General features: G+C 30.1%; 7 protein-coding genes across 13 annotated transcripts; 4 read left to right on the forward strand and 3 right to left on the reverse strand.

Annotated features, from left to right (window-relative positions):
* Nucleotides 1–486: 486 nt before the first annotated feature.
* Nucleotides 487–3736, forward strand: EloB (transcription elongation factor elongin B). 2 transcript variants are annotated; one of them, XM_012297471.2, is made up of 4 exons: nucleotides 487–646; nucleotides 747–840; nucleotides 1027–1318; nucleotides 3476–3736. In XM_012297471.2, exons 1-3 carry the CDS (start codon nucleotides 644–646, stop codon nucleotides 1272–1274), a joined length of 345 nt encoding a protein of 114 aa, XP_012152861.1. In that variant the 5' UTR covers nucleotides 487–643; the 3' UTR covers nucleotides 1275–1318; nucleotides 3476–3736. The 2 variants fall into 2 exon arrangements, with proteins under 2 accessions (XP_012152861.1, XP_003708459.1); XM_003708411.3 differs by lacking the exon at nucleotides 3476–3736 and having other exon boundaries at nucleotides 1027–1587.
* LOC100877752 (esterase AGAP003155) lies at nucleotides 2891–4775 on the reverse strand. 2 transcript variants are annotated; one of them, XM_012297470.2, is made up of 5 exons: nucleotides 4130–4775; nucleotides 3760–3919; nucleotides 3451–3645; nucleotides 3231–3371; nucleotides 2891–3164 (listed from the first exon to the last, which is right to left on the reverse strand). In XM_012297470.2, the coding sequence occupies exons 1-5, from the start codon at nucleotides 4157–4159 to the stop codon at nucleotides 3022–3024; spliced, it is 669 nt and encodes a 222-aa protein (XP_012152860.1). In that variant the 5' UTR covers nucleotides 4160–4775; the 3' UTR covers nucleotides 2891–3021. The 2 variants fall into 2 exon arrangements, with proteins under 2 accessions (XP_012152860.1, XP_003708427.1); XM_003708379.3 differs by having other exon boundaries at nucleotides 4004–4291.
* Nucleotides 4776–4799: 24 nt separating this feature from the next.
* Nucleotides 4800–6843, reverse strand: mora (cysteine and histidine rich domain containing protein). The gene is made up of 5 exons (XM_012297468.2): nucleotides 6735–6843; nucleotides 6350–6641; nucleotides 5670–6232; nucleotides 5359–5547; nucleotides 4800–5278 (listed from the first exon to the last, which is right to left on the reverse strand). The coding sequence occupies exons 2-5, from the start codon at nucleotides 6426–6428 to the stop codon at nucleotides 5087–5089; spliced, it is 1023 nt and encodes a 340-aa protein (XP_012152858.1). The 5' UTR covers nucleotides 6429–6641; nucleotides 6735–6843; the 3' UTR covers nucleotides 4800–5086.
* A 150-nt stretch (nucleotides 6844–6993) lies between these two features.
* Nucleotides 6994–10562, forward strand: Tace (ADAM 17-like protease Tace). The gene is made up of 14 exons (XM_003708380.3): nucleotides 6994–7261; nucleotides 7350–7488; nucleotides 7565–7665; nucleotides 7741–7862; nucleotides 7930–8080; nucleotides 8151–8335; nucleotides 8416–8610; nucleotides 8707–8845; nucleotides 8928–9082; nucleotides 9160–9240; nucleotides 9321–9529; nucleotides 9601–9839; nucleotides 9912–10027; nucleotides 10097–10562. The coding sequence occupies exons 1-14, from the start codon at nucleotides 7204–7206 to the stop codon at nucleotides 10403–10405; spliced, it is 2199 nt and encodes a 732-aa protein (XP_003708428.1). The 5' UTR covers nucleotides 6994–7203; the 3' UTR covers nucleotides 10406–10562.
* A 377-nt stretch (nucleotides 10563–10939) lies between these two features.
* Nucleotides 10940–17887, forward strand: IleRS (Isoleucyl-tRNA synthetase). The gene has a single exon (XM_076533852.1). It carries the CDS (start codon nucleotides 11123–11125, stop codon nucleotides 14870–14872), a length of 3750 nt encoding a protein of 1249 aa, XP_076389967.1. The 5' UTR covers nucleotides 10940–11122; the 3' UTR covers nucleotides 14873–17887.
* On the reverse strand, nucleotides 15273–18037 carry LOC100881879 (transmembrane and ubiquitin-like domain-containing protein 1). 3 transcript variants are annotated; one of them, XM_076533889.1, is made up of 5 exons: nucleotides 17838–18036; nucleotides 17708–17764; nucleotides 16991–17308; nucleotides 16598–16910; nucleotides 15273–16521 (listed from the first exon to the last, which is right to left on the reverse strand). In XM_076533889.1, exons 3-5 carry the CDS (start codon nucleotides 17286–17288, stop codon nucleotides 16068–16070), a joined length of 1065 nt encoding a protein of 354 aa, XP_076390004.1. In that variant the 5' UTR covers nucleotides 17289–17308; nucleotides 17708–17764; nucleotides 17838–18036; the 3' UTR covers nucleotides 15273–16067. The 3 variants fall into 3 exon arrangements, with proteins under 3 accessions (XP_076390004.1, XP_012152882.1, XP_012152883.1); XM_012297492.2 differs by lacking the exon at nucleotides 17708–17764 and having other exon boundaries at nucleotides 17838–18037; XM_012297493.2 differs by lacking the exons at nucleotides 17708–17764; nucleotides 17838–18036 and adding an exon at nucleotides 17516–17647.
* A 243-nt stretch (nucleotides 18038–18280) lies between these two features.
* On the forward strand, nucleotides 18281–23012 carry LOC100882096 (Vacuolar protein sorting 35). 3 transcript variants are annotated; one of them, XM_003708336.3, is made up of 12 exons: nucleotides 18281–18925; nucleotides 19509–19707; nucleotides 19782–19905; nucleotides 19973–20168; nucleotides 20237–20431; nucleotides 20504–20587; nucleotides 20667–20903; nucleotides 21122–21270; nucleotides 21333–21819; nucleotides 21893–22312; nucleotides 22394–22537; nucleotides 22614–23012. In XM_003708336.3, exons 1-12 carry the CDS (start codon nucleotides 18923–18925, stop codon nucleotides 22791–22793), a joined length of 2418 nt encoding a protein of 805 aa, XP_003708384.2. In that variant the 5' UTR covers nucleotides 18281–18922; the 3' UTR covers nucleotides 22794–23012. The 3 variants fall into 3 exon arrangements, with proteins under 3 accessions (XP_003708384.2, XP_012152878.1, XP_076389984.1); XM_012297488.2 differs by having other exon boundaries at nucleotides 18282–18925; nucleotides 19488–19707; XM_076533869.1 differs by having other exon boundaries at nucleotides 18282–18925; nucleotides 19531–19707.
* The last annotated feature ends 4411 nt before the right edge of the window (nucleotides 23013–27423 follow it).

Here is a 27423-nt window from a genome sequence, read left to right on the forward strand (position 1 = left end):
TATTTCATCCAATAAAATCGCATGTGAACGATGCGAGGTTTTTCCATTTATATTCGTCTTTACTCCATACCATACATATATTTTGGAATTATTATTATTTGTTTCCTTAACAGGTGAACACCTGTTACATAAACGTGACATATTCAATAACATTATTATTAATATCGTTAGTAAAATATAAATATAGTATTTATTCCACTTATATTGTTTTGTAATACAATTTTGTATACCACGATAAATAATTTTGATAATAAATATTAGTCACTGTATCGATCGCGGTTATTATATAAATTGATAAGTTACTATATTTGAACTCCATTTATTAAATTAATGTATTGATAGGTATATAAACAATATTCAAATAATCCTATCTCTGATTTAAGGATTTGTAATTTAACATGAAGTTAAATGTAATTTGTGATTGGTCCAAAAAACAAACAATGAGCCAAACATAGTTTGCGTTTGAAAAGAAGCACCAATCAAATAACGTGTTTTATGTGGTTATCATGTCGGTAAATGTCTACTTTATTCTTTTGCCTTTAACCTGAGGATTTATAAGTGAACAATAGTCAATAAAACAGGATTGTAGAAACACTGTAGATTAATTATCCTTTTCGATAATAAATATATAGTAAAGTACATAATGGTAAGTTTTTGTTCGTATTTATCTATTCCTTGTAATATTCGTTTAAGACGCTCCTAACAAAAATAACCTCAAATAAATACAATCATGATCCTCTTTATAGGATGTATTTCTAATGATTCGACGAAAAAATATGACGATATTTACTGACGCAAAAGATAATACCACAGTTCTTGAACTTAAGAAAATTATAGAAGGTAAAAAAAACATAATTTACGTGCACATAAATTAAAATCAGAAATTACATCTATAACATTACAGTTCAAAAGAGAATCGCCAATTAATTTTTATTATTTTCGTGTTTCGCTCATTTTTATACAATATTGCAACTATTTATAAAATATATACAAAAAAATTAGGTTAAAGGTATAATTGTTTCATAGGTATATTAAAAATACCACCTGTAAATCAGCAGCTGTTCAACAAAGATAATGTTGTAATGTCAGACAGTAAATTTTTATCTGATTATGGATTAACATCAGCAACTGCCAAAGCACAGTGTCCTGCATTAGTAGGATTAGCTGTTCGCCAAGAAAATGGTCAATTTGAAACTTTAGAGATGACACCATTTTCATTGCCACCTGACCTACCAGATGTCATGAAATCTCAAGAATCCAATAGCCAAGAATAGTCGCCTTGAAATAATGTTACTATTGTGAAGAAGCTGATGATAAGGTGTTGAATTCAACTCAATTTTATAATTGTCAGATATTTTTAAAAAGGCTGACACAGTTTAAACAAACATAATGTGAATACTAGATACATACAAGTTTATATGAATATTAAAAATCTCAAAAACTTTTTTAACTTTCTTAAGGAGAATGTTAAGTAACTGCTCATTCCCTGATTTTTGTTCTCCTTTTTTGCGAGTGATGAACAACTACTATTTGTACTTGGATATTTGACTGAAAGGGATAATAAAACATGAAGCTTATGATCCAGTACATCAGTTAAATTTATTATAATCTCTAATAGGTACTAAAATATTTCAACACTTTGTTATTAATGCTAAGATGACCAAATACCTCAGTCACGTATAATTTATGATTATAGCTTGTATCTTATCTTACAGTGTTTTGTAATATTTTCGGTTTATTTATCTTTTATTTCGGTTATTTTATTAAACTTGAAGTATGCAAGTGAGGCATTAATGCCTCAAATTTTGTAAAATATACACGTTTCATTTATTATTTAATATGCAAAATTAAACAGTACTGTTTGTAAAAACTGTGAACATTAGGTTTTATTGTTACCAAATAGAAATTTGAGAATGTGATAAATTATAAATAGTATACGTAATTTTAACAAATTGACTGCTATATTATACCAGGCATATGATTTTAAGTATAAAATATAACATTTCTGTTCATCATATTTTTCATACTATAACACCTTGTTAAGAATTTTATTTATGTATGCATTAATTTGTATTCGAAAAATAACCCATATATTTATTGTATGTAGTCATACATTTAAAAGTGGCATACAGTTGACAAGAACATTAATTGTATCCATACAGTACTTGATATAACAAATACTCTTGAATGTGTTTTAGTATCATCATTAAAAAATGTAATGTATTATACAGATATAAATTGCTTAAATTAAGTTGACAATTTTAAAACTTAAAATTTCACCGTAATACATATATCTATATTGTATTATATAGATAAAAATATAATATCCCTGATTTTATTAAACAAAGTTGAACGTAAGCTTTACTAAAGGAGTTTAAGAAATCTAATATCAATAATATTTATAAATACATAATAATATTATATAATAAATTTCCATATCATAAAGCTGGAAATAATTATGCATGATACGTATAAACGAACGGAGTTAAAATCTATTTAAAAATTTAACTTGCTATACATAAAATACATTTCATTTGGTACAAAATACTTATGAACCACATATTTGATCTAAATAATTAATATGTTGTATTATATCGGCAAAAAAAAAATTAAGCTAGTATATTTTCAAAACATAATTTAAGTTGTTCAATTTTTAATGTTTAATATCAGTAGTGCCTTTTATAGAAGAGAACAGTTAAACAATTTTTAATTGTACAATACCTGTTTAACAAGGTAAATAATCATGTACAAATTTCTCCTAATTTATTATGTTATCAAGTCATATCTTGGTTGCCATATAAAAATTTTAATGTAAATTGTTAATGAAAGTTATTTTTAATGGATATTGTATGATGTTTATTTACAGTTGATTTGAATAAATTTACTAATATTTCTCAATGTTAATTATAATTTTTTACATTTTTTTATGTGAATTACATTTTGTAGTCAGTACAGCCTATTTATTGTGTTTACTTCTGTTATGTCATACATTAAGTATCAAATGTAGAACACAACTTACAGTTAATTGTCCCTTCTGTTTTTTTGTAATGTCATGTCCGTAATAAATTCCTTATAATAATCCTTTTTGCTTGGTACATAATGCCCGCCTATATGAGTTAATGTTACTTTATTTATAAACATTTCATTAATTTCTTTCGCTGATTCTATAAAAAAGAAAGGTACACTAAACTGTAGTTTAATTTTTATTAAAAGATTAAAGGTTATCTAACCTGCTGGAATAACTTGATCAGTTTCTCCATATATGTGTAATGAAGGTATACTTATTTTTCCATCATAATACATTGTATGAGGTTTACATAATGACTTGAATCCAGATATAATAATTGCGAAATCAAATTTGATTTGTAACACTGGAACAAGTGATTATATAAATACCTATATTAAATTAAAATTGTTGTATAATTCATAAGTATTAAATTAATTATTTACGATTTTTTTGTTGCATAAAACACAGTATAACTGCAAATGCTGCACCCTGTGAAAAGCCTAAAATGCCATCGAAAGGACCAGACTCTTGAAATATCTTTTCAATTACAGCTATACTATCTTCAAAACCTACAGATAAATTGCTTGGAATAGTTGCTTTAAATATATGATCTTCTGTATTAAACCACCATCCATATCCTACAAGATATAGTGTTTATTACTTCTTAATACTAAATTCATTGTATATTTATGTAATATCATTACATAGAAATATATATTAAATTTTCAATTTTCAAGTAACAAACATAATACCTTCCTCTGTTTCATCAATGCCAAAATTCTTTTGCATTGAAACTTTATGCGGTGCTCTTAAAAATGTAAATTCAATTTCTCTTTTAAATCCTTTTCTCAAAGAACCTAATTTTGATTTAAAAGTAATATCCGATTGAGCATATCCATGAAGAGCAAGTATCTAAAATAATATATTGATTTGTATTTATATTTCATGATAGATATTTGTATGTAACATAAATATTAGTGACAAAAAATTTATTACTCGTAATTTTTGAGGTGTCTTATTCATACTAGTATACAAATAAATTATTTTTATATTAATAAGCGGAAATTATTGCTACAGAACTGTGTAGTAAAACTTGAATATAAACGAAAATATTGAACACACCGATATAACTGAGAAAATTATCCCCACCATTGAAGAAAGATCACTACTTGAAAAATGTAAGGTGATTCTGGTGGAGTATATTCATGAGATAATACAATTATAGGACATTTTTATTTTTGACTGTTTTGTTAGAAGGATGTTACCAACAAATTTTTTACATTTTTTTACTAAAAGTGATCCTAAACACAACATAATTTGGGACACTTATATCGAGACTTTATTATATATGTGTTTAAATAAATTACAAAACTAAGTAAATAAAGAACATTGGCTTATTTTTATAGAAGTTGCAAGTTGCACTAATTTCTAATTGAGTTTATTCGTATAAACGCATGTTTGCATAATTTACTGCAACTCGCAATAAATCAAAAACAACAATGAAACTAGGTTAAAACGATAACCATGTATAGGTTAAGTTTAGTTTAACACAGTTTTGATTATTACGTGCACATATAGGCACTCTAGTCTTTCTAAAGAAAATGGCAAACAAGGAAAGAAAGTTACTACAGTTTCAAAATTCGTCAATTTTTACGAAGTAGGCATAACACCTAATTCAAAGGTTTCAATGAGATCTCTGACCTTTAGACGTTTCTCTCAGGTCAACCAGATTTGTATTTGATTCGTTCGTCAAATATAAACAAGGTCTATTATTATATAAATCAAGACACAATTTCAGCTCAAAATGATTTATTACGATTAAATAAATCATAAATAAAACCTGAAATGTATTGAAAACTCAATACTGTTTTTAAATATCAAAATTTAATGATAGACTTTTTAGTTTTTCTTATGAAAATAACAAAGCGAATACTAAGTATCCCCACTTTTCTCGGAAATAAATCCGATAACATTAAGAAAATAATATTTCTTTGTACCTTCAAATGAAAGTATCATCTTTAAATAGATAATATATTCATGTTTTATAATATTTATAATAAAATAATTAAATATGAACACTTAAAGATCGCTAAGATCAACTGCTTCAACTTGTGCGCTAATGTTTTCATCAGTTTTGTCATTTTCTTCTGTTTCTATCTCGTTTGTTCTAGGAATATTTAATTTTGCCCATGATCCAGATTCAGCTTTTTTTAATTTAATTTCTACTTTAGTTGGAAGCATATTTACACTGCTTTGTGTAATATCAACAACCTGCAGAAATAAATTTTATAAATATTATGAATGTCTAAAATTTACTCAATACAGACTAAATTCAAAAATTTGATACGTACTCCTCTAAGTTCTAAATCGAGATTATATCTAGAGTTTTCTTCAATAAAATATAGATCCACAGTTAAACGTATAGGATTTAATTTAATAGTTGATTGGTCTGGCTGGTATTTCTTTGCATAAATAGAAACTACAATCAATGTTCCAGTTTGATGCCAATCCATTCTACAGTTAACTTTTTTACCAGTATTCTGAAACATAATTATTGTTTTGTTTTTAAAACAATGTTTAAAACAATATTTAGACTGTTAAATATTTCTTATTAAAATATATTAACATCTAAGTGAGTAAATAATATCAATTTTTAGTATACCTCAGAAATCCATTTATGTTTTCCTTGCAAACATCCTGGTTGTTCTAAGAATGTGGAAAAGTCTGTAGTTTTCTTTTGACAACAAGACCAATATTTCATTCCTTCATGAAAAATAGGAATACCAGGATGATGATTGCACACTTCATCATCAGATGCTGGGCCATTGTACGTAGCTTTACATGCATTGTTTTTACAGCTTTGTCCAATTTGAACTTTTGTTTGTGGTAGAATTTCTGATATAGAAGAAGTTAATCCTTTAATTTGTTCTAATAATGTAGGTGACACAGTAGGTTTTAATGTAACTTGTGGAGCATCAAAAGGAGGCCTTTCCAACACAGGTCCATTATTGAGAGGCTGAGCAGTTACTTCAATTATTTCGTTAGTCTTCGATTTGTCAACAGCAGGTTTCTCTGGCTCAGGTGGTTTGACATTTGAGTGACAAGATTTTGTACATCCTTTGATATTCAAGAATTCTGTGAAATCTGTACATTTTTTGTTACAACAGGACCAGCCTTTATAAGCATCATGAAATACCGGATGACCAGGGTGATGAATGCAATCTCCTAAAATAAATACAGATAAAACGAATTTTTATGTGATATATAAAATGTTTAATTATCAAACAGATGAATAATTTTAGGTTGTTTTTACTATTCCTAGAGAAATAATAAACTGCATACCTTCTTTATTATCATTCGGATCAAACTTCTTACCACAACCACGATTATAACAATGTAACAAAGTTGTTTCATGTGACATTTCTTTTATCGTTTTATTTTAATTTAAACGGACAAAATCATACACAAGTTCCAATTATATACTGCAGCTTCTTGAACTACTGCGATGTTTGTAAATGACTAGTACGCATTTAGTTATAATACTTATATTAAATACGTCTCAAAAAAAATTCTAGCACATTCTAGAGAACGTGAGGGTACCAAACATCACTTCCAACTGTTTTAACTGCGGCATCTGTAAAAAACTTCGCTTCAATTCTAATGTATACGTTGTCATAAACAATATTATATTAAAGAGTGTTTACAAATATTTTTAAAAAATATCTACCAAATTTTTAATGATAACACAATTTACCAACACAATTAATTCTAACTATATATATATGTATAGAATACATTATGTTATACCTACACATAATAATTGTCAAATTTTCAAAGAAAATAATATTTCGGCCATATAATATTTTCATTAATTTGTTGAAAAATTGTACTTATTCTATGAGACTATTAGTTTTATCTAATTGAACATTTTATATACGTAAATTTAATTAAAATTATATTTGATCATTATTGTGCATGTGCTTTAAAATAAGGCAATGTTTCTATGTGTTGTATGTTGACAGAGAAAAAGTTTACACTACCCCATTAACCTAGAGGAATGTAATAACAACTCTAGATTAACCTTCGTCAGTTCATATAAAATTTGGATTAAAAAATAAAAAATGCTCATAATATGAAATATAATTCACAGAATACAGTAATAAATAGTAATTTGATATAGAACATTTCTAACAAGTATGGAAATTCGAAATACACTATTAATATACTATATATTTGTTACTGTACAAATCACTTGTATGTATATTACATTACATATTTAGTAGTTTGTATTATATATTAACATTTCATTTGTTATTTTATATTGTTGGATTCATTTTTGTAGATGGTCTCCACAGGAATTTAAAGTATTATGAAACTATTCATTCAACTCATTTCCAACATAAAATTGTAAAACGAGGTGTTCAACATAGCTATCATCCTTACAATAAAATAAACGAATTGGAATTTTATTCTCATGGACGGTAATTTAGCATATTATTATCACTTACAAATAGTTATTGTTTATTGTAAATAATACACATATTATATTTTTGATAGGTATTTTCGTTTAATTTTAACACCAAGAAGGGAAGTTATTCATTCTAAATTTAAAGCATATGAAGTAAATGGTAATGGAGAAGAAAAAAGTGTGCATTTAGGTAAAACAATACATTATTATTTAGAAATATATTTTTTACATTATATATTTATTTTAAAATGACTTTTTTTATAAGATCATGAAAGCTTTTATCATGGACGCGTATTTGGGGAAATAGATTCTCATGCACAAGTACATATTGATAATGGAGTTCTTACAGCCAGCATTACAATTTCTGATGAAACATTTCATATTGAGGTATATAATTTTTTAAGTAAAAAATTTTTACATGACATAATTCACATGAATTTGTTGCATTTTTCAGCCATCTTGGAGACATTTACCTCACTTGGGTAATGAAACAATGATTGTTTATAAGTCGTCAGATGTTAAACTTAGTTGGGAACATTTTGAAAATGGCGAAGGCCATACACATGGGGCACCTAAAACTTGTGGATACGTGAAAGAAGAATTGAGTTAGTTGTTATTTCAAACGAATGATTTTATTAAATATTAAGGTGCCTTTATACAACATCTAAATTACAGATATTCCAGTAGATGATGAAGAAGAATTTAATTTCGAATCAGATGAACATTCTAGAGCAAAAAGACAAACTGAAACTTATGAGTACACTCCAACAAAAACAAGATGTCCCTTATTACTGGTTGCCGATTACCGTTTTTATCAAGAAATGGGTGCTAGTAGTACAAAAACTACAATTAATTATTTAGTAAGTGACTACATTGATTAATGTAAAATATTATGATTTTACTCAGATGATTTTCAAAACATATTGCTTATATTTTACAGATAAGTTTAATTGACAGAGTACATAAAATTTATAACGATACTTTATGGCAAGAACGACAAGAACAAGATGGATTTAAAGGAATGGGTTTTGTTATTAAGAAAATTGTAGTCCATAGTGAACCAACTCGTGTAAGAGGCGGTGAAACTCACTATAATATGGTTAGAGAAAAGTGGGATGTGCGCACTTTGCTCGAGGTAAAATTGAATTTCTATTCTTTCATTTTACACAAATCCGTTTTTTAAATTAAGTGTATTTTGAGATTATATACAATATATATAACTAATCTTTAGGTTTTCAGTCGTGAATACAGTCATAAGGATTTTTGTTTAGCTCATTTATTTACTGATCTCAAATTCGAAGGTGGCATATTAGGACTAGCATATGTCGGCTCTCCTCGTAGAAATTCAGTAGGTGGCATTTGTACACCAGGTACATCTGAACCTTCAATAAATATTTAATTAATATGCGAATTACATTTAATGATATCTTATTTAATACTTTTACATTTTAGAGTATTTCAAGAATGGTTATACTTTATATCTTAACTCAGGTTTAAGTTCTAGTAGAAATCATTATGGACAAAGAGTAATTACGAGAGAAGCTGATTTAGTCACTGCACATGAATTTGGACATAATTGGGGTTCTGAACATGATCCAGATATAACAGTAATTTCTTCAACTTTTATGAACTCGCATTTCTTGTCACATTTATTATATTTTAAACAAATAGTATCTCTTAACAGGAATGCAGTCCAAGTGCTAGTCAAGGAGGTTCATATTTAATGTATACATATAGCGTTAGCGGATATGATGTGAATAATAAGGTACATTTAATTAATATTAAAATAATATAATGTATTTCATACAGTATGAAGGTATTGATTACTAATTATTTATACATTAGCGTTTTTCACCATGTAGTTTAAGATCTATCAGAAAAGTATTACAAGCAAAGTCTGGTCGCTGTTTTTCTGAACCAGAAGAATCATTTTGCGGTAATTTACGAGTCGAAGGAGACGAAGAATGCGACGCGGGATTACTGGGTACCGAAGATAATGATGCATGTTGTGATAAAAATTGTAAACTTCGTAGAAGTCAAGGAGCAGTTTGCAGGTAATAATTTGTTATTAGAATTTTTATTGATTCTTTTTAATAAATCATATTTAATAAAATGTATTTTTCAGTGATAAGAATTCACCTTGCTGTCAAGGCTGTGCATTTATGCAAATAGGTGTAAAATGCAGAGATGCTCAATATGCTACTTGTGAGCAAGAATCTCGTTGTACAGGAGCTTCTAGCGAGTGTCCTAGATCTCCTCCAATGAAAGATGGTACAGGATGCCTTGAGAGAGGTCAATGTAGACTTGGGAAATGTGTACCATATTGTGAAACACAGGGTCTGCAAAGTTGCATGTGTGATACAAGTATGGATTTCATATTTTATACTTAATATATGTAGAAAATAATATATCTTTATGATGAATTTTACTTCGTAGTTGGAGACGCATGTAAAAGATGCTGTAGAATGAGTTTAAATGAAACATGTTTTCCGATAGATCCACAGGATATTTTACCAGATGGAACACCATGTATTCAAGGTTTTTGCAATAAGGTAATATTTTTCAAAGATAATTTATAGCATATTTTATATACAAATTTAAAAATTTTTAAATATTTAAAGGGCGTTTGCGAGAAAACAATTCAGGATGTGGTTGAAAGATTTTGGGATATTATCGAGGATATAAATATTAACAAAGTCATGCGATTTTTGAAAGATAACATAGTTGGGGCAGTAATAATTATTACAGCCATTGTATGGATTCCAACAAGTTGCGTTATTAGTTATATTGACCATAGGCGTATTAAAGAAAGTGAAAAAAAATGGCGTTGGAAACATACAGATGAACTCATTCATCCTGATGAACAGAGACAAGTTATTTATATAGGTGGACAACGACAAAGGATACCACAAATTACGCAACAATCGTAGATATATATATATATGTATATGTATATTGTGTACGAAGGCGTTAGTTATAATGGAACTTCTAGTCACGAATTTTTTTAATTTTTATCTATTTTCCATTTATTTTGTATACAATAAAAGGTTTTAATATATAATTCAAAATAAAATTGTATTAAATCAATCATAGTGTACACATAAGTTTTATAAAATAATTCAATTATTAAAGTATATATTATGTAATTTTGTATATATTTATATTATTATTTATAAATTGTACTCAAAATAAAATGAAGTTGTTGCTAAAAAAAAACGTGCAATCATGCTTATTTATTAATCTATTATGATTTCTATGTATATAAATATATTTAATTTCGCTTGAATGATGTAATAATATTTCACTATTAATAAAGTTATAATAAAAATAATTGTTTCCTTTGTTCCTACAGTTTATTAAATGTGAAAAACATGTATTACATGCTTATATATTTATACATATTTATATAATGTATGTATATATATTATTCAAGTTCAAGTGATACAAATTATTAGAGGTTCTCAATTGGAACATTGCATTCACCTTTTTAGAAACACGTGCATCAATTTATAATCCTAACCTCAGAAGTAAGTTACGTGTAATTCGCTACCGTGTCTTTGATGCACAGTACTTTAAATTTGATAATTACGTTAGTATACCAGCTGGTATCAAATATTTCGCAAAGTTATTCATAAAATCTTTTAAAAATGAAAGAAAAATTGCCAGAAACGATTAATTTTCCAAAGGAGGAGGAAATTATTTTGGAATTATGGAAGAAATTGGATATTTTTGAAAATTGTTTGAAGCAATCAAAAGGAAAACCAAAATATTCATTTTACGACGGTCCACCTTTTGCAACCGGTTTACCTCACTATGGACACATACTTGCAGGCACAATAAAAGACATTATAACAAGGTATGCTCATCAATCTGGTTATCACGTGGAAAGAAGATTTGGTTGGGATACTCACGGTTTACCAGTCGAATACGAAATAGACAAAAGTTTGAATATAAAAGGTCCCGATGATGTTGCTAAAATGGGCATAGCAAATTATAATAAAGAATGTAGAAGCATCGTAATGAAATATGCCACAGAATGGGAAATAATAGTGAGCAGAATCGGCAGGTGGATAGATTTCAAAAATGATTACAAAACATTATATCCTTGGTACATGGAATCTATTTGGTGGATTTTCAAAGAATTATATAACAAAAGCCTTGTGTATCAAGGTGTTAAAGTAATGCCTTTTTCTACTGGTTGTAATACACCGCTGTCTAATTTTGAATCAGGGCAAAATTACAAAGATGTTGTTGATCCTTCTGTAGTTGTGGCATTTCCACTAGTTGATGAACCAAATGTTTCAATTCTAGCATGGACTACTACACCTTGGACCTTACCTAGCAACATGGCTCTTTGCTGTAATCCTAATTATGAATATGTAGAAGTTAAAGATCATTTTTCTAATAATGTTTACATTATATTGGAATCAAGTTTAGAACTTCTATACAAATCTAAAGATGTGTATACTATACAAGGTAAAAGAAAAGGTTCTGATTTGAAAGGAAAAATATATAAACCTCCTTTTCCTTATTTTGAAAGTTTAAGAGATAAAGGTGCTTTTATCGTATTAAATGACACATATGTTACTGCAGAGACTGGTACAGGTATTGTTCATCAAGCACCTTATTTTGGAGAGGACGATTACCGGTGTTGTTTAGAAGCTGGTGTTATAACAAAAGATCAAGAAATTGTATGTCCAATTGATAGTTGTGGTCGTTTCATAGAACCGGTTCATGATTTTATTGGAAAATATGTAAAAGATGCTGATAAAGATATTATCAAATATTTACAAGCGAATAAAAGATTAATTCATAACAGTACTGTCAAACATAGTTATCCATATTGTTGGAGATCTGATACTCCGTTAATTTATAAAGCAGTACCTTCATGGTTTGTCAGAGTAGAAGCTATAAAAGAAAAACTTATAGCAGCAAATAGTACCACTTATTGGGTACCAGAATATGTAAAAGATAAACGATTTGGTAATTGGTTGAGAGATGCTCGTGATTGGGCTATTAGTAGAAATCGTTATTGGGGTAATCCAATTCCATTATGGATCTCAGAAGATGGACAAGAAATAGTATGCATAGGAAGTATTGCAGAATTGGAAGAATTAACTAATACGAAAATAACAGATATTCATAGAGAAAGTATAGATGATTTAACTATACCATCCAGACGACCAGGATATCCACCGTTGCGACGTGTACCCGAAGTATTTGATTGTTGGTTTGAATCAGGTTCTATGCCATATGCACAAATGCATTACCCTTTTGAGAATCGAAAAGAATTTGAGGAGAGTTTTCCAGCTGATTTTATTGGAGAAGGTATTGATCAAACTCGCGGTTGGTTTTATACCCTTTTAGTTATATCTACTGCTCTTTTTGGAAAAGCTCCATTTAAAAATCTTGTTGCCAATGGTTTAATACTAGCATCTGATGGGCAAAAGATGTCCAAGCGCAAAAAGAATTATCCAGATCCCATAGAAATTGTTAACAAATACGGAGCTGATGCTCTTCGTTTGTACTTAATTAATTCTCCTGTTGTAAGAGCGGAAAATTTACGATTTAAAGAAGAAGGTGTAAGGGATGTTATAAAGGATGTATTCTTACCTTGGTATAATGCCTTTAGATTTTTAATGCAAAACATTGAAAGGTTTGAAAGAGAAGAGAAAACTATTTTTATATATGACAATTCTAAAGATGTGTCTTCTAATAATATCATGGATAGATGGATTTTGTCTTTTACTCAAACACTATTGCAATTTGTTAAAGATGAAATGCAAGCATACAGATTATACACAGTAGTACCTCATCTAGTGAAATACATAGACAATCTTACTAATTGGTATGTAAGAATGAACAGAAAACGTATAAAAGGTGATAGCGGCGTGACTGATTGTCAACAAGCATTGAACACTTTATTTTGTGTTCTTTATACAATGGTTCGTGTTAATGCTCCATTCACACCATTTTTAACAGAGTTTATGTTCAAATATTTAGTGAAAATACTTCCACAGTCTAAGATTAATATGGACAGTGTTCATTATCAAATGATCCCACAACCTTGTTTGGAATTAATTGATGAAAAGATTGAGAAAGCTGTATTTTATATGCAAACCGTGATAGAATTAGGACGCGTCATACGAGATAGAAAAACAATTCCTGTCAAATATCCATTACCGGAAGTTGTAATAATTCATCAGGATGCTGAAGTATTGAATGATATAACTTCTTTAAAATCATACATTCTTGAAGAACTTAATGTAAAGGAATTAACAGTAACTACTGATAAAGAGAAGTATGGTGTTAAATTAAGAGCAGAACCCGATCATAAAGTACTTGGATCACGTCTTAAAGGAGAATTTAAGTCCATTACTCAAGCTATTAAAGAGCTTTCTGATGTACAATTACAAACATTTGTTGCAACAAAAGAAATTACTGTTCTAGGTCATAAGTTAGGTGAGCAAGACTTACGGTTGATGTTTAGTTTCACTGGGCCAGCAGCTGAGCAATTATCTGAACAGTATGAAGCACATAGTGGGGGAAATATTTTAATTTTATTGGATGTTACTCCTGATGAAAGTATGCATAATGAAGGTGTGGCAAGAGAAGTAATTAATAGGGTTCAAAAACTGCGAAAGAAAGCTCAGTTGGTTCCATCAGATGAAGCAGTTGTATATTATGAAATAGGAAATCAAGATAGTAATTTAGCAAAAGTAATTATCAGTCACAAAGATTTTATTGAAAATGCAACTAAAACTCCACAGGAGGACATGTCAAAATTATCGGAAAATGCAAATATAATTATAGAAGAAATGCAAACAATTAAAGGCGTTAATATGAAACTTGTATTAGTAAAAGGACAAATATTTCAAAACGATAATAACAAACCACATGAAGAGCCTTTGTTGAAATATGTAAATCTTGAACTTCTAGGTATGAGACCAAGATTTGGAGCAACCGGCTGCTTAGGAACTGTTTTGTTAGAAACTCCTAAATCTTTAGTTCCTATCTCATACGAACAGTTAAGAAACGAAATCGAATTGATATTTGGTATTTATAATTGTTCTTATGACTTGTATGTCAATAATAAAATAGTGTTAAAGGAATTCGATATTTTATCGTTACATAAGCAAACAATTCAAGTAACAAAAGCTGATGCAAATAAAATTCAGTCGACTTCAGTATTAAAATATCCAGTCTGTAAATACGTTAATATCAATGGTACTTCAGGAAAAGGTACTATTCTGCTAGAAAACCCAGAAGGAAATTTTAATATAGACAATTCAATGTTAAAACATCGATTAAATCTTTTCTTTAAGAAGACAAATATTTCTGAGCCTTTACCTAAAATACTTAGTGGATTGTGTGGGAAAACTTTACAATTAAATTAACTTCTATTTAAGAAATGACTTTTCATTCGTTATTTATTTCTTTTTATTCGTATACATCGAAATTAAGTTTCTTGTAATTTAAATTAAAGGGTTGTACGAAGTATTCTATAAATTATAAATCGTCTCCAAATGTAAATTTTGGCGTGACGACTTTATTCACAATATTTATTTTATATGAAAGACTTTATAAGTCATTAATAAAATTTTCTATAAAAGAAGAGTATGTAATTGCAAACTTTTTATATAATTAAATAGTAATAAATGTTATCACGAATTGTACAATATTTAAACATATTTTTATCCCGCTAAACTCATTTTCCACTTTCTCGAAGTTTAGATAAAAAATGTTTTATTAACATTAAATCGCTTCTAAATTAGAATACGTCAATACAGAAAAACATCGAATAAATAGCCGTTTATTTCACATTCCATCGTAATTCAGTATTTCTACAAGCTATTATAATACAGTATATTACGGATTTAACGTAATGATGAATCAAAAATAGTAATGAAACGTGTTTGTTTGGAATATAAAGTATATCTTCTAATAAATTACAATTACGATCATATAATACCTTACGAATTCTATAAATATATATATACATTTTCGACAACTTTCATTTATTTTTATAGCAATTAATGTAATGGTGCTTAAGAAACTAATTCTAATTCATTATGTTCACGCATTAATTTGAAAATTATAAAAATAAACTGAATTATATATATTCATCTAAGCTAACTAAATATTTAAAACGTGTACATATAACAAATCAGTTGTTGAAAATAATGTAATGCAGCACCATTGCAACTGTTGTTTATAATATTTATTATCTAATAATTCAACAAATCAATAATATTTATCACAAATATATTTAAACGAATAAGTATTTTAATATAAATTTGACGTCACATTATATATGTATTTTCTTTAATTATGGTAACCGAGAAAAACTTGCTTTCTACACGCACAAATAAAAATTTTGAGCTCAATATATGTTCATAACAATTGAAATGCAATTCTATGACTTAGCTACACTTTACTTTTTACATACATAACTTGTTTTATACAGTGATAAAAATTATATTCTTCATGCTGTTTGCCTCACAAACATGAAATGTGTTCTAATGATTTCAAAATGAGTTATATATTAATATTTTAAAGTGTAACTTCATAAAGTACTTTATTGCTGTAAATTCATTCAATATTTCTGATATTATCTTCATGAGGAAAGAAGTTAGTAACTAATGAAATTGCAAAGATTGCAGTGAGTGCATATAATGCAATTGTAGTAGTTGCGGAAAACAGTTGCGCGTAGTGGTATCGTGAATACCAAGCAAGACCTAACGTAAGTGTCATAAAACTCAACATAAGTCTATTCAAATCCCACTCGTTATGCACTGAACTAATTCCTGTGCCAGTAGGTATATCAGAGAATGATTGAGGATTAAAATAGATTGACGATGAATTGTCTAATGTCGATGTTTGCGATGGTACAGGATTTGGTCGTGGTTGATGTACTAAGCAATGAACTACACAATTGTTATACAAGCCACATTTTTCCAATGTTTGACTATCAGGCTGTAACACTCGGCCATTAAATACTAATCTCACCAATTTTTGGGCGTCAAGTTCTATTTGAAAATGCCTCCTACAAAAATATAAGAATTATTTGTTTTATAAATTTATGCCTAACATACTATACATATATATTAATTAGTATTGACCTTTTAAAGTCTCCAAGCAGCTCTTTAAGGCTACCAGTAACAACTTTTTGATCATCATTTATGAACTTAAGTTTAATATTAATTTCATTAGCAGTGCTTTCTGAAAGATTTTCAGCTTCATGTGGTATAGCTTCTATGGACTCAGTACATGACTCTGATATACTTGTTTTCTTGGAAGTATTTATTTTGGTTTGTCTTTGCAATAAAGTTGCATTATCATTATTAAATGAATCCATTGCTTCGATAAGTACTTCTTCCGTAGCTGCCGTTTCAGGTGTTCTGTGTGTTTCTGGAGAAGTTCTTCCATTTGTGTCTGTTACAGTAGAAAACTAATGATTCTAATATCTCTGTTATTTTAGCATAAAACCGTTCTTAAATAATAGAAAATATTACCTGTGACAGGTGATTCTGGACAATTTTGTGAAGTATCATTATTGTCATCTGTAACTGGTTGTACAGATTCTTCTTCCGACATCTCCAAATTTGGTGGTCGACTGAAAGAGCTAGTAGTTTGATTAGCTCGAAGTTCAGCAATACGTGTGCGTGTTCGATGTTGCAATATAAGTACTGTGCGTATTAATGGTTGATCTGCAATACTTGTAGAACACCAGGCAAGCCACCCTACTAAGAGGGCGACCACAATAATAAAAAAATTTGTAACTTCATCTCCAACCCCTTCGATAAGACTCATTTTTGTAATTTGGGATTAGCCTGTGTAAATAAAGTAAGTATAAATGAATAATAACATACATTAATGTCACTAATGGTAATAAGAGAAGCAAATGTTCACGTATGTTTTATGGAAATCAATAATTCATCAAATACATAATATATATTTAAAAACAATTAATTTTGTATCGTATAAACACATATATAACATTCTACTACTACTAATTCATTCAAAATGTTTACACGTACAATGCTAATAAACAAAAAAAGTAACCCAGATTTTGAGCAATGATTTCAAGGTGAAATCGATAGTATTTATTCTACGCGAATAAATTCAGATGAATAAAATTTCATAATAAGAGAAATAGCAGCCTACATAAGTAGAATATGTTTATATTACTCTGAACGTATTTTCCAGTGGAGTAAACGAATGTTACTTACAAGTCCCAAGGAAATCTGGATAGATAGAGAGAGTGATTTCATACGTTTCTTTTTGTACTATAAAGTAAAATCCATAGTGTCCAAATCCTTCTTATTTTTGTTATATACAATTATTTTCTACTATTCTTACCTCGATGATATGAATCTCACCGAAGAGAACAAACAAAATTTTACCAAAAACACTTATAGAAATCTCATCTACAAATATCTGTAGATGACGCAGATAGTTTATGACACACAGCGACATATGTGAATTAATCCATTATTGAAGATAACATGCGCCTAAACGGCGCGAATTTTTACAATAATTGTGGAAATCAATCTATTTTAGTTAGAAATTACTCACAACATGATCATATGTTTAAAATATCTTTTGTTTTTGTATCATAAAAAAATAAGATACTATCCAAAGAAATATTATTTCATAAATATTTTGCATTGCTTGGCAAAAAATTAATTATTCGTATTCTTTTATCTGATCATTTTAAATCTAAGTATTTATATTATTGTATATAGAACAATATGTATTATTGTTATTTTTCAAACTTTAAATAATTGAGTAAAATATGAAACGCTACGAAAGCTCAGTAGTGTTAGGAAGAGCTTAGATAGAGTTCAGAGAAAATCTTCGAAGAATGTAAATTGGACTCAAGAAAATGGTACGAAAAATCTGGATCATGACGTAATTTTATCTGGATAACATCTAGGGAAAGTTTGGTCAGAATTTAGGAACAACTAGGTAAAACTTGGAGAAAATTTGTGAAAAATTCAAAAGGAACACAAAAAAAGAAGACAGAATTATTATCAATGGATAGAAGAGGAACCCCGTGAAAATCGTGTAGTAATCGAGAGAACCTGGAAGAATCTAAAGACACCTTAAATTAGATAAATTGTCGAAAGATCCCAAAAAGAATTGAATGAAATCTTAGAGAAAAATTTAAGAAGAATTCAGGAAAGCGTAGAAAAGTTTTTTGTTTTTGGATATAAAATACATGAATAAATGAAATGAGTGGTGGGACACTTTTCTTTTTATCAGTCCCTACATTAAAAAACTTCAACGCACATATAGTTTATACAACTATTATACGGGATGAAATAGTATAGATTATAGATTCGTACACACTATACTGGTATCTACAGTTCTGTAGAACGTATCACTGTCAGAGGGTTGTTTCAGATACAGGCAACGAGTGTTCGAATTTTAAAAGAAAGAAAATGGTAAGTATACGTTTAATTTTGAAAAGCATGTTAAACCCTTGCTTTTGGAAGCAGTTAATATATACTAATTAAATTCAAACATAAATATTAGATAACTATCATCGATAGAAATATTTTAACGTTGTAGGTTAAGTGCTGTCAAAATTTTTGTGTTTATGTTTAACATTTCAGAGAATGTGTGAATTTTGATTCATTATTTTTTATCTATCGTTGGAATCTAATAAGAAAAACATTTCTGTAATACGTGATGTTTTAGTTTGTGGCAATTTGATGAAAGTATAACCTCTGGTTCTAATAGAACATTGTATTAAAGTAATAAAGATTTAGAACTATAATTTTAAGAATAGAATTCTTTCAGGCATATATTCATTACCAAAGGATTGTAACATTAGTAAATTACTTGCTTTCTGCATAGTTCATATAACTTTTCTTTTGAATAATTAATGCTGTTATAGAGTAACGACATAATTTTTCTATGCTTTTATCATCATACAAGCTTAAAATAGTGCATGCTTGCATTGAATGGCTTACCTAGCATGGTACTACCTGGTGTTCCTGGTAGGTATCTTTATTTTTCTCACAGCCAATGACACCCGCCATAACAGGAATGGAAGAACAGGAAAAATTACTTGAAGATGCAATTGGCGTAGTCAAAGTACAAGCTTTTCAAATGAAACACTGTTTGGACAAATCCAAGTTAATGGATGCATTGAAACATGCTTCTACAATGTTAGGAGAACTTAGAACATCTCTTCTAAGTCCAAAGAGTTATTATGAATTATGTATCCTTATCAATTAGTTCCTGTATTAAAATGTATATAATAATTTTTTAAAATTTCCTTACATTTAATCTTAGATATGTCTATTACCGATGAGTTAAGACATTTAGAGCTTTATTTGTTAGATGAGTTTCAAAAAGGAAGAAAAGTTACAGATTTATATGAATTAGTGCAATATGTTGGCAATATTGTACCTAGACTGTAAGCTTAATATATAAGTTTTATAATGCTATTGATACACTGTTGATAATATTATTCGATATTATAGGTATTTGCTTATCACAGTTGGATTGGTATATATCAAAACAGCTCCTGGTTTGAAAAGAGACCTGTTAAGAGATTTAGTAGAGATGTGCAGAGGAGTCCAGCACCCTCTGAGAGGTCTTTTTTTAAGAAATTATTTATTACAGTGTACCCGTAACATTTTACCGGATGTTGCAGAAGGAGATGACGAAGATGGAAGCGTATGTATAGAGGAAAGAATAATTATATTTTCAAACGTATAAGTTTATACTATGGATTTTCTTTTTAGGTTCGTGATAGCATAGACTTTGTTCTGATGAATTTTGCAGAAATGAATAAATTATGGGTACGCATGCAACATCAAGGTCACAGTAGAGATAGAGAAAGAAGAGAGAGAGAAAGAGAAGAACTTAGAATTTTAGTAGGCACTAATCTTGTACGACTCAGTCAGTTGGAATCAGTTACTTTAGATAAGTATGAAAAGGTGGATCTTGCATACATTCTGTTTTTAAAGATTTGAAAAAATTAATATGATTAATAAGAAGATGATTTTTAGCTTGTTTTACCAGGAATTTTGGAACAAGTAGTTAGTTGTAGGGATGCCATTGCACAAGAGTATCTCATGGAGTGCATAATTCAAGTAAATAATAGAATTAAAAGTACTTTAAATTATGTCATACACATATCATTATAAATAATTTAATTATATTTTTAATTAGGTTTTTCCTGATGAATTTCATCTGCAAACGTTAAACGCATTTTTGAAGTCCTGTGCAGAACTTCAAAATGGCGTAAACGTAAAAAATATAATTATTTCATTGATAGATCGTCTTGCAGCATTTAGTCAAAGATCAGACGGTGTAGGAGGGCCAGGAAGTCCAAATCAAGTACCTGGAATCCCACAGGATGTAAAACTATTTGATGTTTTTAGCGATCAAATTGCTACTATTATCCAGGTTGGCACAGTTGCTTTAATGTTATATACGTGTAAATTATTGACTAATGTAAATCTTCAATGATGATCAGATGCTGCACAAATTTGATATTGCTATGATTACAGTTATCAATGTTTAAATCATCCTTGCTTATCTAGTTTAAGTCTGAGAAAAATTTGACGGAAAAGTCTTTATTGTTGTAATTATTTTTCATTAGTGAAATTGTTTATTGTATACAGACTCGACAAGATATGCCTCCAGAAGATATAGTTTCTCTACAAGTAGCTCTTATTAATCTAGCACACAAATGTTATCCCGACAGAGTGGATTATGTGGATAAAGTTTTATTAACAACTGTCCAAATTTTCCAAAAACAGAATGTGGATAAGTATGTGTTATATTTAAATTTACATGGAGATGAATATGCAATAAATTGGTTAAATTTTTCAGACTGGAATATAATAGTGCTGTGTCAAGAGAGTTAGTAAGGTTGATGAAAATTCCAATAGATAATTATAAAAACATACTAACTGTTTTAAAACTTGATCATTTTGCTCCGCTACTAGATTATTTTGATTTTGAAGGCCGGAAGTTATTAGCAATTTATATAATAACAAATATTTTAGAAAATGAAACTTTAATTCCAACTCAAGAGCAAGTAGATGCTGTACTTTCTATGATATCTCCGTTAGTACAAGATCAACCTGATCAACCCAACATAGAGGAAGATCCTGAAGATTTCGCAGAAGAACAAGGACTTCTTGGTAGATTAATACATCATTTTAAATCTGAAACGGCTGATCCACAATACATGATATTAAGTGCTGCCAGGAAACATTTTAGTGCAGGTGGAAATAAGAGAATAAAATACACTTTACCACCAATAGTATTTCAGGCTTATCAGCTAGCTTTTACATATAAGGGCTTGAAAGATCAAGTTAGTAAATTGTTTATACTTTTATAAAATATAGATACACATCGATAATTGTTTTAATTACTTCTTTTTTTAGGATGAAATGTGGCAAAAGAAATGTCAAAAAATTTTCCAGTTTTGTCACGCAACTATCACGGCTTTAATGAAAGCTGAACTGGCAGAATTGCCACTAAGGCTATTCCTTCAAGGTGCAATAGCAATAGGAGAAATTCGTTTCGACAATTTTGAAATGGTTGCTTATGAATTTATGAGTCAAGCATTTTCAATATATGAAGATGAAATAAGCGATTCCAAGGCTCAGCTAGCAGCCATTACATTAATTATTGCTACGTTCGAGCAAATGAGTTGCTTTAGCGAAGAAAATGCGGAACCGGTTCGTAATCAATGTGCTTTGTACGCCAGTAAATTATTGAGAAAACCAGACCAGTGTAGAGGTGTTGCTACTTGCTCTCATATATTTTGGTCAGGAAAATCATTAGCAACAGGAGGAAAAGAGGCGAGTAGAATTACTTTTTACGTTCTTATATAATTGTTATAAAACTAATGAAATATAAATTATGTACTTATCTTATCTTAGATGCAAGATGGGAATAAAGTGTTGGATTGTTTGAAGAAAGGTATCAGAATAGCAAGCCAATGTATGGATACTTCAGTTCAAGTACAACTTTACGTTGAATTATTAAATCATTATATTTATTTCTACGAGAAGGGAAATACAGCGGTGAGAATTATTTTTAATAGACTTTCGTGGTACTTTATTAACGTTCACTAATTCATGTACAAACAATTATGTTTAGGTAACCGTTCAAATTTTAAACCAAGTAATCGCAAAAATTAGGGAAGAGCTTCCTAATTTAGAAGTTAGCGAAGAAACTGAACAAATTCAAAAACATTTAGCGAATACATTGGAACATTTGAGAAATAGGATGGAGTCTCCGGAAGCTGACGGTCTTTCATATCAAGGACTTGTCCTGTAATATGATCGATATATTTACTAATTTTGTACATAAAGAACTCGCTGATTGTTATATGCAATAATTATAAGTTCTGAAATCAAAAACGCTTACTAAGTACAGATTTCTATCATCTAAAGGACATCAATTTTTCTGCAAAAAGTAAGTTGTTAAAAAATGTATTATTTGTTAAGCCATAAGATATAATCTGTATATTTGTTTTAATAAAATTTAATACGTAAATGTTGATATTTTTATTATAGGATAGACAGGCTATACAAAATTGGTTTACAGAATTTAGTTTCCGTGTTTTAGTTCATAAAATGCTCCTTTTTAAGTACTTTATATTATTTTCTTTTTATGTTTCGAGAGTATTGTAAAGCCATTGTTCCAATTTACTGTTAAAAGGATTTCGTTTACTATTTTATATTTTGCTAATTCCGCCGCGCGCCGCCTGATGAACCAGGCTGTGCCATTTTCGAACGACGGCAATGAGAAATGCTTTAAAGGCTACGGGAATATGGTTTTTCGGTGATTATTCCTCCGTGACATGCGCGGGCGGCGCGCAGGAGGAATATACACGATAATGAGTATGCAAAATCGTTAATTACTCACTTTCTGAGCACAGTCTATGCACATTTATTATAACAGAATGTTCAGCGATCCCTCAGCTACTTTCTTGTATCATATTTGTTTAGATTTTTAATGAAATTAATTAGTTATTAACTAATAACCTGAGGCCAGCCACGGTGACAAGCGGTATACTCGAGGTCATTTTGAATAATTAATTACACGTTTTGTGGATATATTTTGTGCACTTTTATGATTGAAGAATGATCAGCACTACATTATTTACATGGTTCGATCATAAAAGTTCATAAATAGTGTTCGGGTAATGAGTAATTAATTATTTTGTGTCAGCATTACGATAGGTACATGAGCCGCCTATGTCAATTCTACTGCGCATGCAAAATGCAATATTTCGGCACTTTGACGACGTAGTATGGTTCCTGAGGCATTTAGAAACAAATTTCTATTAGGGTTTGATGTGTTTTGATGCCTAATAAAGCCAGGAAATCAATTTTTGTCGAATTAGGTCGGAAACGGTACAGGTGGCGCCATCTAGCGGGGAGCGGCGGAACTACGAAAAACTAAAATTTCGATTTTCTCCGAAATTAGGCAATTTTACGTATTTCTGAGGGTCAGAAATTGTTCTGTGACCTCTGTAGAATCTATATATTGCCACAAGAACCTCCTCAGAACGCTAGAAAAGAAACGAAAAAAATAGGTCAAAACATGGACTAAAAAATTGGCGTCCATCTAGCGGTGAAAGTTGGAACTACAAAAATATAAAAATGCGATTTTCTCGAAAATTAGCGAACTTTGAGTACTTCTGAGGCTCAGAAAGTGTTATGCGATCGCATTAGAACCAAAATAAAGCAATAAAAGCTTCCTAAAGGCTTTAATAAAGAAAATAAAAAAAATGTGATTTTATGGAGAAAATTTGTGGCGCCATCTAGCGGCGAAACTGCGAACTAAACTGAAAAAACGTATGCCGGTACACGCGTTAAGAAAATATAAAAAGTAATATTTCTGATCTTTGACGACGTAGTATAATTCTTTAGACATTTTAAAGCAATTTTTGTTCAATAAGTTATTCATTTTTAGGCCTATTGAGCCGAGAATATCAATTTTTATTTAACCCCTTTACTGCGTGTTCGGACATACGGTTTTTCGGTTTAGTTCTCAATTTCGCCGCTAGATGTCGCCACAAATTTTCTCCACAAAATGACATTTTTTTTATTTTCTTTATTAAAGCCTTTAGGAAGCTTTTATTGCTTTATTTTGGTTCTAATGCGATCGCATAACACTTTCTGAGCCTCAGAAGTACTCAAAGTTCGCTAATTTTCGAGAAAATCGCATTTTTATATTTTTGTAGTTCCAACTTTCACCGCTAGATGGACGCCAATTTTTTAGTCCATGTTTTGACCTATTTTTTTCTTTTCTTATCTAGCGTTCTGAGGAGGTTCTTGGGGCAATATATAGATTCTACAAAGGTCACAGAACAATTTCTGACCCTCAGAAATACGTAAAATTGCCTAATTTCGGAGAAAATCAAAATTTTACTTTTTCGTAGTTCCGCCGCTCGCCGCTAGATGGCGCCACCTGTACCGTTTCCGACCTAATTCGACAAAAATTGATTTCCTGGCTTTATTAGGCATCAAAACGCATCAAACCCTAATAGAAATTTGTTTCTAAATGCCTCAGGAACCATGCTACGTCGCCAAAGTGCCGAAATATTCATTTTTTTATTTTTCTTATATGCGTGTTCGGACCCTCATTTTTTAGGTTTATTTCACCCGTTTCGCCGCTGGATGGGCGGCAATTTTTTAGTCTATAAACTGCACTATTTGTATATGCAATACTTTGTAGTTTTATATCTTTTGTTATTCTGTCAATAGAATATTATATTTATATTTAATAAAGACAACACATATAGGTCCGTTTTGGATCAAAGTGTATTCTAATGAAAAAAAAAAAAAAACTGTACTATCTGTAACGGTTTGCTACTGCGCATGAGGTCAAAGTTCAAAATTGACCGCTAATTTCCAGGAGTGTATTTCTACTCAGAGCGAAATTTTTTCACCCCTTAAACACGGACGACTCAAGTTGGTCTCGATATATCCAGGAATATGTTTTGAACGAAAATATGTGTATAAAACTGTATATTTATCCGCGTGCAAAATTTGATGAGAATTGGTCGAGTGGTGCAAAAGAAAAACGCGGAGAAAGAAGTTGCAAAGTCAAGTATGAGAGCTTCGCTCGCCTTCGGCTCGCTTGCTCAATAACGAGTCTTAATTGACAAAGAGTAAATGAACGAATTAAATCCCTAAAAGCACAAGCATATGCTATAAACAAGTTTTTGAATTAATTTTGAAACGAAATGCGTTTTACCTTGATTATAGAAAGCATTTCCTGTTGGTAAACAATCATTTCTCATTCGTATTTATTTGACAAATATGGCGACCTTAAGTGCCATCGTAAATATTCGGCTGTAAACACGGTGCAATGTAACAGTTTTGTAATTAACTTGAGGACAACAGCTATTCTGTAGCTTAGAGGAACATTGATTTATGCTGTGCTTGTTAGTTGTGCACCCAGTCGTAAATGCGTATTCTGAACAGATTCAGCAAAAGTCATTGTAATAACAGAATTACGGTTCCTTATTGGTAACCGCCTTATCTGTTTCCACAATTCCTCTTTTTAATATGAGGGGAAAATGTTTTGCTCGAAGCTTAGTTTGAATCGAGGTATTTTACGAGACATTGTAAGTAGAATTTCTTTATTGCCGAATTTAAACAAAAAGCGCATGACCATTCATTTGGAAAATATTAAAATATAATATTGAAGGCTGGTCAATGGTGTTTATTTTCATAGTATGTCGCGACTACATTTTCCGATGTAGGTTCGTTAAAATTTAATTGCGAATTCCAGCCATATACCGCGAGATTTTACGACGATAAAAGGACCATGCTACGCGGAGATACTTGCTATAGAAACTTTTCATCCAGTGTCAACTGTTCGTGACGTTGATATCTCATTATCGACTTCCGAAGGAGGATTCAGAATTTCAAGAAATCTCGGTGACTTCGCGATTCGAGCTCCGTACAGATATTTCAAATGCCGCGAACCCGACAATGGAATATTTTCCAGTCACTTTGGTTAACTTTCTCTACGCGTTTATCGTAGAAATGTATTCCCATACGTTACTTGTTACAGGAAATGACGAAAAGGTAAAAGTTGTCTTATAGCGCGTAACTATAAAACGCGTATCGATTTATTACGGGAATATACGACCCGTGGTAATGCAATATAACGCTCGGATATGCAATGCGTGACTCTACGACGCATGTGAACGAGTTTCTGCAAATTTTGTTCGTTTAAGGTAGAGCATTCGTTGTTTTATCGATTGGTTCAACGAAAGCGAGTGAATTTTTAAAAGGATAGTTTTCATCATTTTATGTAAAATTGCGGGAACGAGTAAATAAATATTTGTAAGCGTACAACAGAAGAACCTTAAACATCAATTTGAAAGTTTCGAAGTTAGTCATTTTTTCCAATTAGTCGGTGCTGTACGTGTCCTTCCGTTCGTTTACAAACGTGTAGGGATTCGCAACAGAAACGTGTCGGGATTCAACTCGAGATATCCTTGATGTTCATCCATTTTTCGCGGGATAAGTCAGAAGGATGTCGTGTTGCGAAGGAAAGAAGAGTAGACTGCTACTTTCTCGTTTGCTAGACACAAGAAGGACGGTCATGATCCTCGTCGAGGAGCCCGTGAAAAGCATCTTCCTGGACGTTTAATCAAAGTGACTTGCACGAGAAGTTCAACGTTATACGCTTGAAATTGTTGTCGACCGCTTTCTAGCAATCCCGTAAAAATCTGAATACTCGGATATTTACCTTCAACCTGGTGTCAGTGGATACACGTATTATTTTGCAAGATAATTATGAAAAGTAAAGATAAATTGGATAGAGAGAATGTCGAGTAATCGAAGTTTGTGGTTGTTCTTGGCGATTGGCGCGTGTTTGATCGTTGAATCAGAATTGATTTGTGCTCGTAGGTGGTATGAAATTTATTGAAAATTTTCCA

The sequence above is a fragment of the Megachile rotundata genome, chromosome 7 (assembly GCF_050947335.1).
Source record: "Megachile rotundata isolate GNS110a chromosome 7, iyMegRotu1, whole genome shotgun sequence".
Classification (NCBI taxonomy): domain Eukaryota; kingdom Metazoa; phylum Arthropoda; class Insecta; order Hymenoptera; family Megachilidae; genus Megachile; species Megachile rotundata.

Excerpts from the sequence above, each read along its gene's own strand:
- mora (XM_012297468.2), bottom strand. The coding sequence starts at position 6,428 with ATGTCACATGAAACAACTTTGTTACATTGTTATAATCGTGGTTGTGGT. Across the intron at positions 6,233-6,349 it reads TCCGAATGATAATAAAGAAG|GAGATTGCATTCATCACCCT; the intron begins GTATGCAGTTTA and ends TATTTATTTTAG. Across the intron at positions 5,548-5,669 it reads AACATAAATGGATTTCTGAG|AATACTGGTAAAAAAGTTAA; the intron begins GTATACTAAAAA and ends ATTATGTTTCAG.
- LOC100881879 (XM_012297492.2), bottom strand. The coding sequence starts at position 17,288 with ATGAGTCTTATCGAAGGGGTTGGAGATGAAGTTACAAATTTTTTTATT. Across the intron at positions 16,911-16,990 it reads TCCAGAATCACCTGTCACAG|ACACAAATGGAAGAACTTCT; the intron begins GTAATATTTTCT and ends CTACTGTAACAG. Across the intron at positions 16,522-16,597 it reads CTGCTTGGAGACTTTAAAAG|GAGGCATTTTCAAATAGAAC; the intron begins GTCAATACTAAT and ends ATATTTTTGTAG.
- EloB (XM_012297471.2), top strand. Across the intron at positions 841-1,026 it reads ACTTAAGAAAATTATAGAAG|GTATATTAAAAATACCACCT; the intron begins GTAAAAAAAACA and ends ATTGTTTCATAG.
- LOC100882096 (XM_012297488.2), top strand. Across the intron at positions 19,906-19,972 it reads GGCAATATTGTACCTAGACT|GTATTTGCTTATCACAGTTG; the intron begins GTAAGCTTAATA and ends TCGATATTATAG. Across the intron at positions 21,820-21,892 it reads ATAAGGGCTTGAAAGATCAA|GATGAAATGTGGCAAAAGAA; the intron begins GTTAGTAAATTG and ends TTCTTTTTTTAG.
- Tace (XM_003708380.3), top strand. The coding sequence starts at position 7,204 with ATGGAAATTCGAAATACACTATTAATATACTATATATTTGTTACTGTA. Across the intron at positions 9,083-9,159 it reads AACATGATCCAGATATAACA|GAATGCAGTCCAAGTGCTAG; the intron begins GTAATTTCTTCA and ends ATCTCTTAACAG. Across the intron at positions 10,028-10,096 it reads TTCAAGGTTTTTGCAATAAG|GGCGTTTGCGAGAAAACAAT; the intron begins GTAATATTTTTC and ends AAATATTTAAAG.
- LOC100877752 (XM_012297470.2), bottom strand. The coding sequence starts at position 4,159 with ATGGTGGGGATAATTTTCTCAGTTATATCG. Across the intron at positions 3,372-3,450 it reads TTTTATGCAACAAAAAAATC|TGTTACAAATCAAATTTGAT; the intron begins GTAAATAATTAA and ends CACTTGTTCCAG. Across the intron at positions 3,165-3,230 it reads TGATCAAGTTATTCCAGCAG|AATCAGCGAAAGAAATTAAT; the intron begins GTTAGATAACCT and ends TCTTTTTTATAG.
- IleRS (XM_076533852.1), top strand. The coding sequence starts at position 11,123 with ATGAAAGAAAAATTGCCAGAAACGATTAATTTTCCAAAGGAGGAGGAA.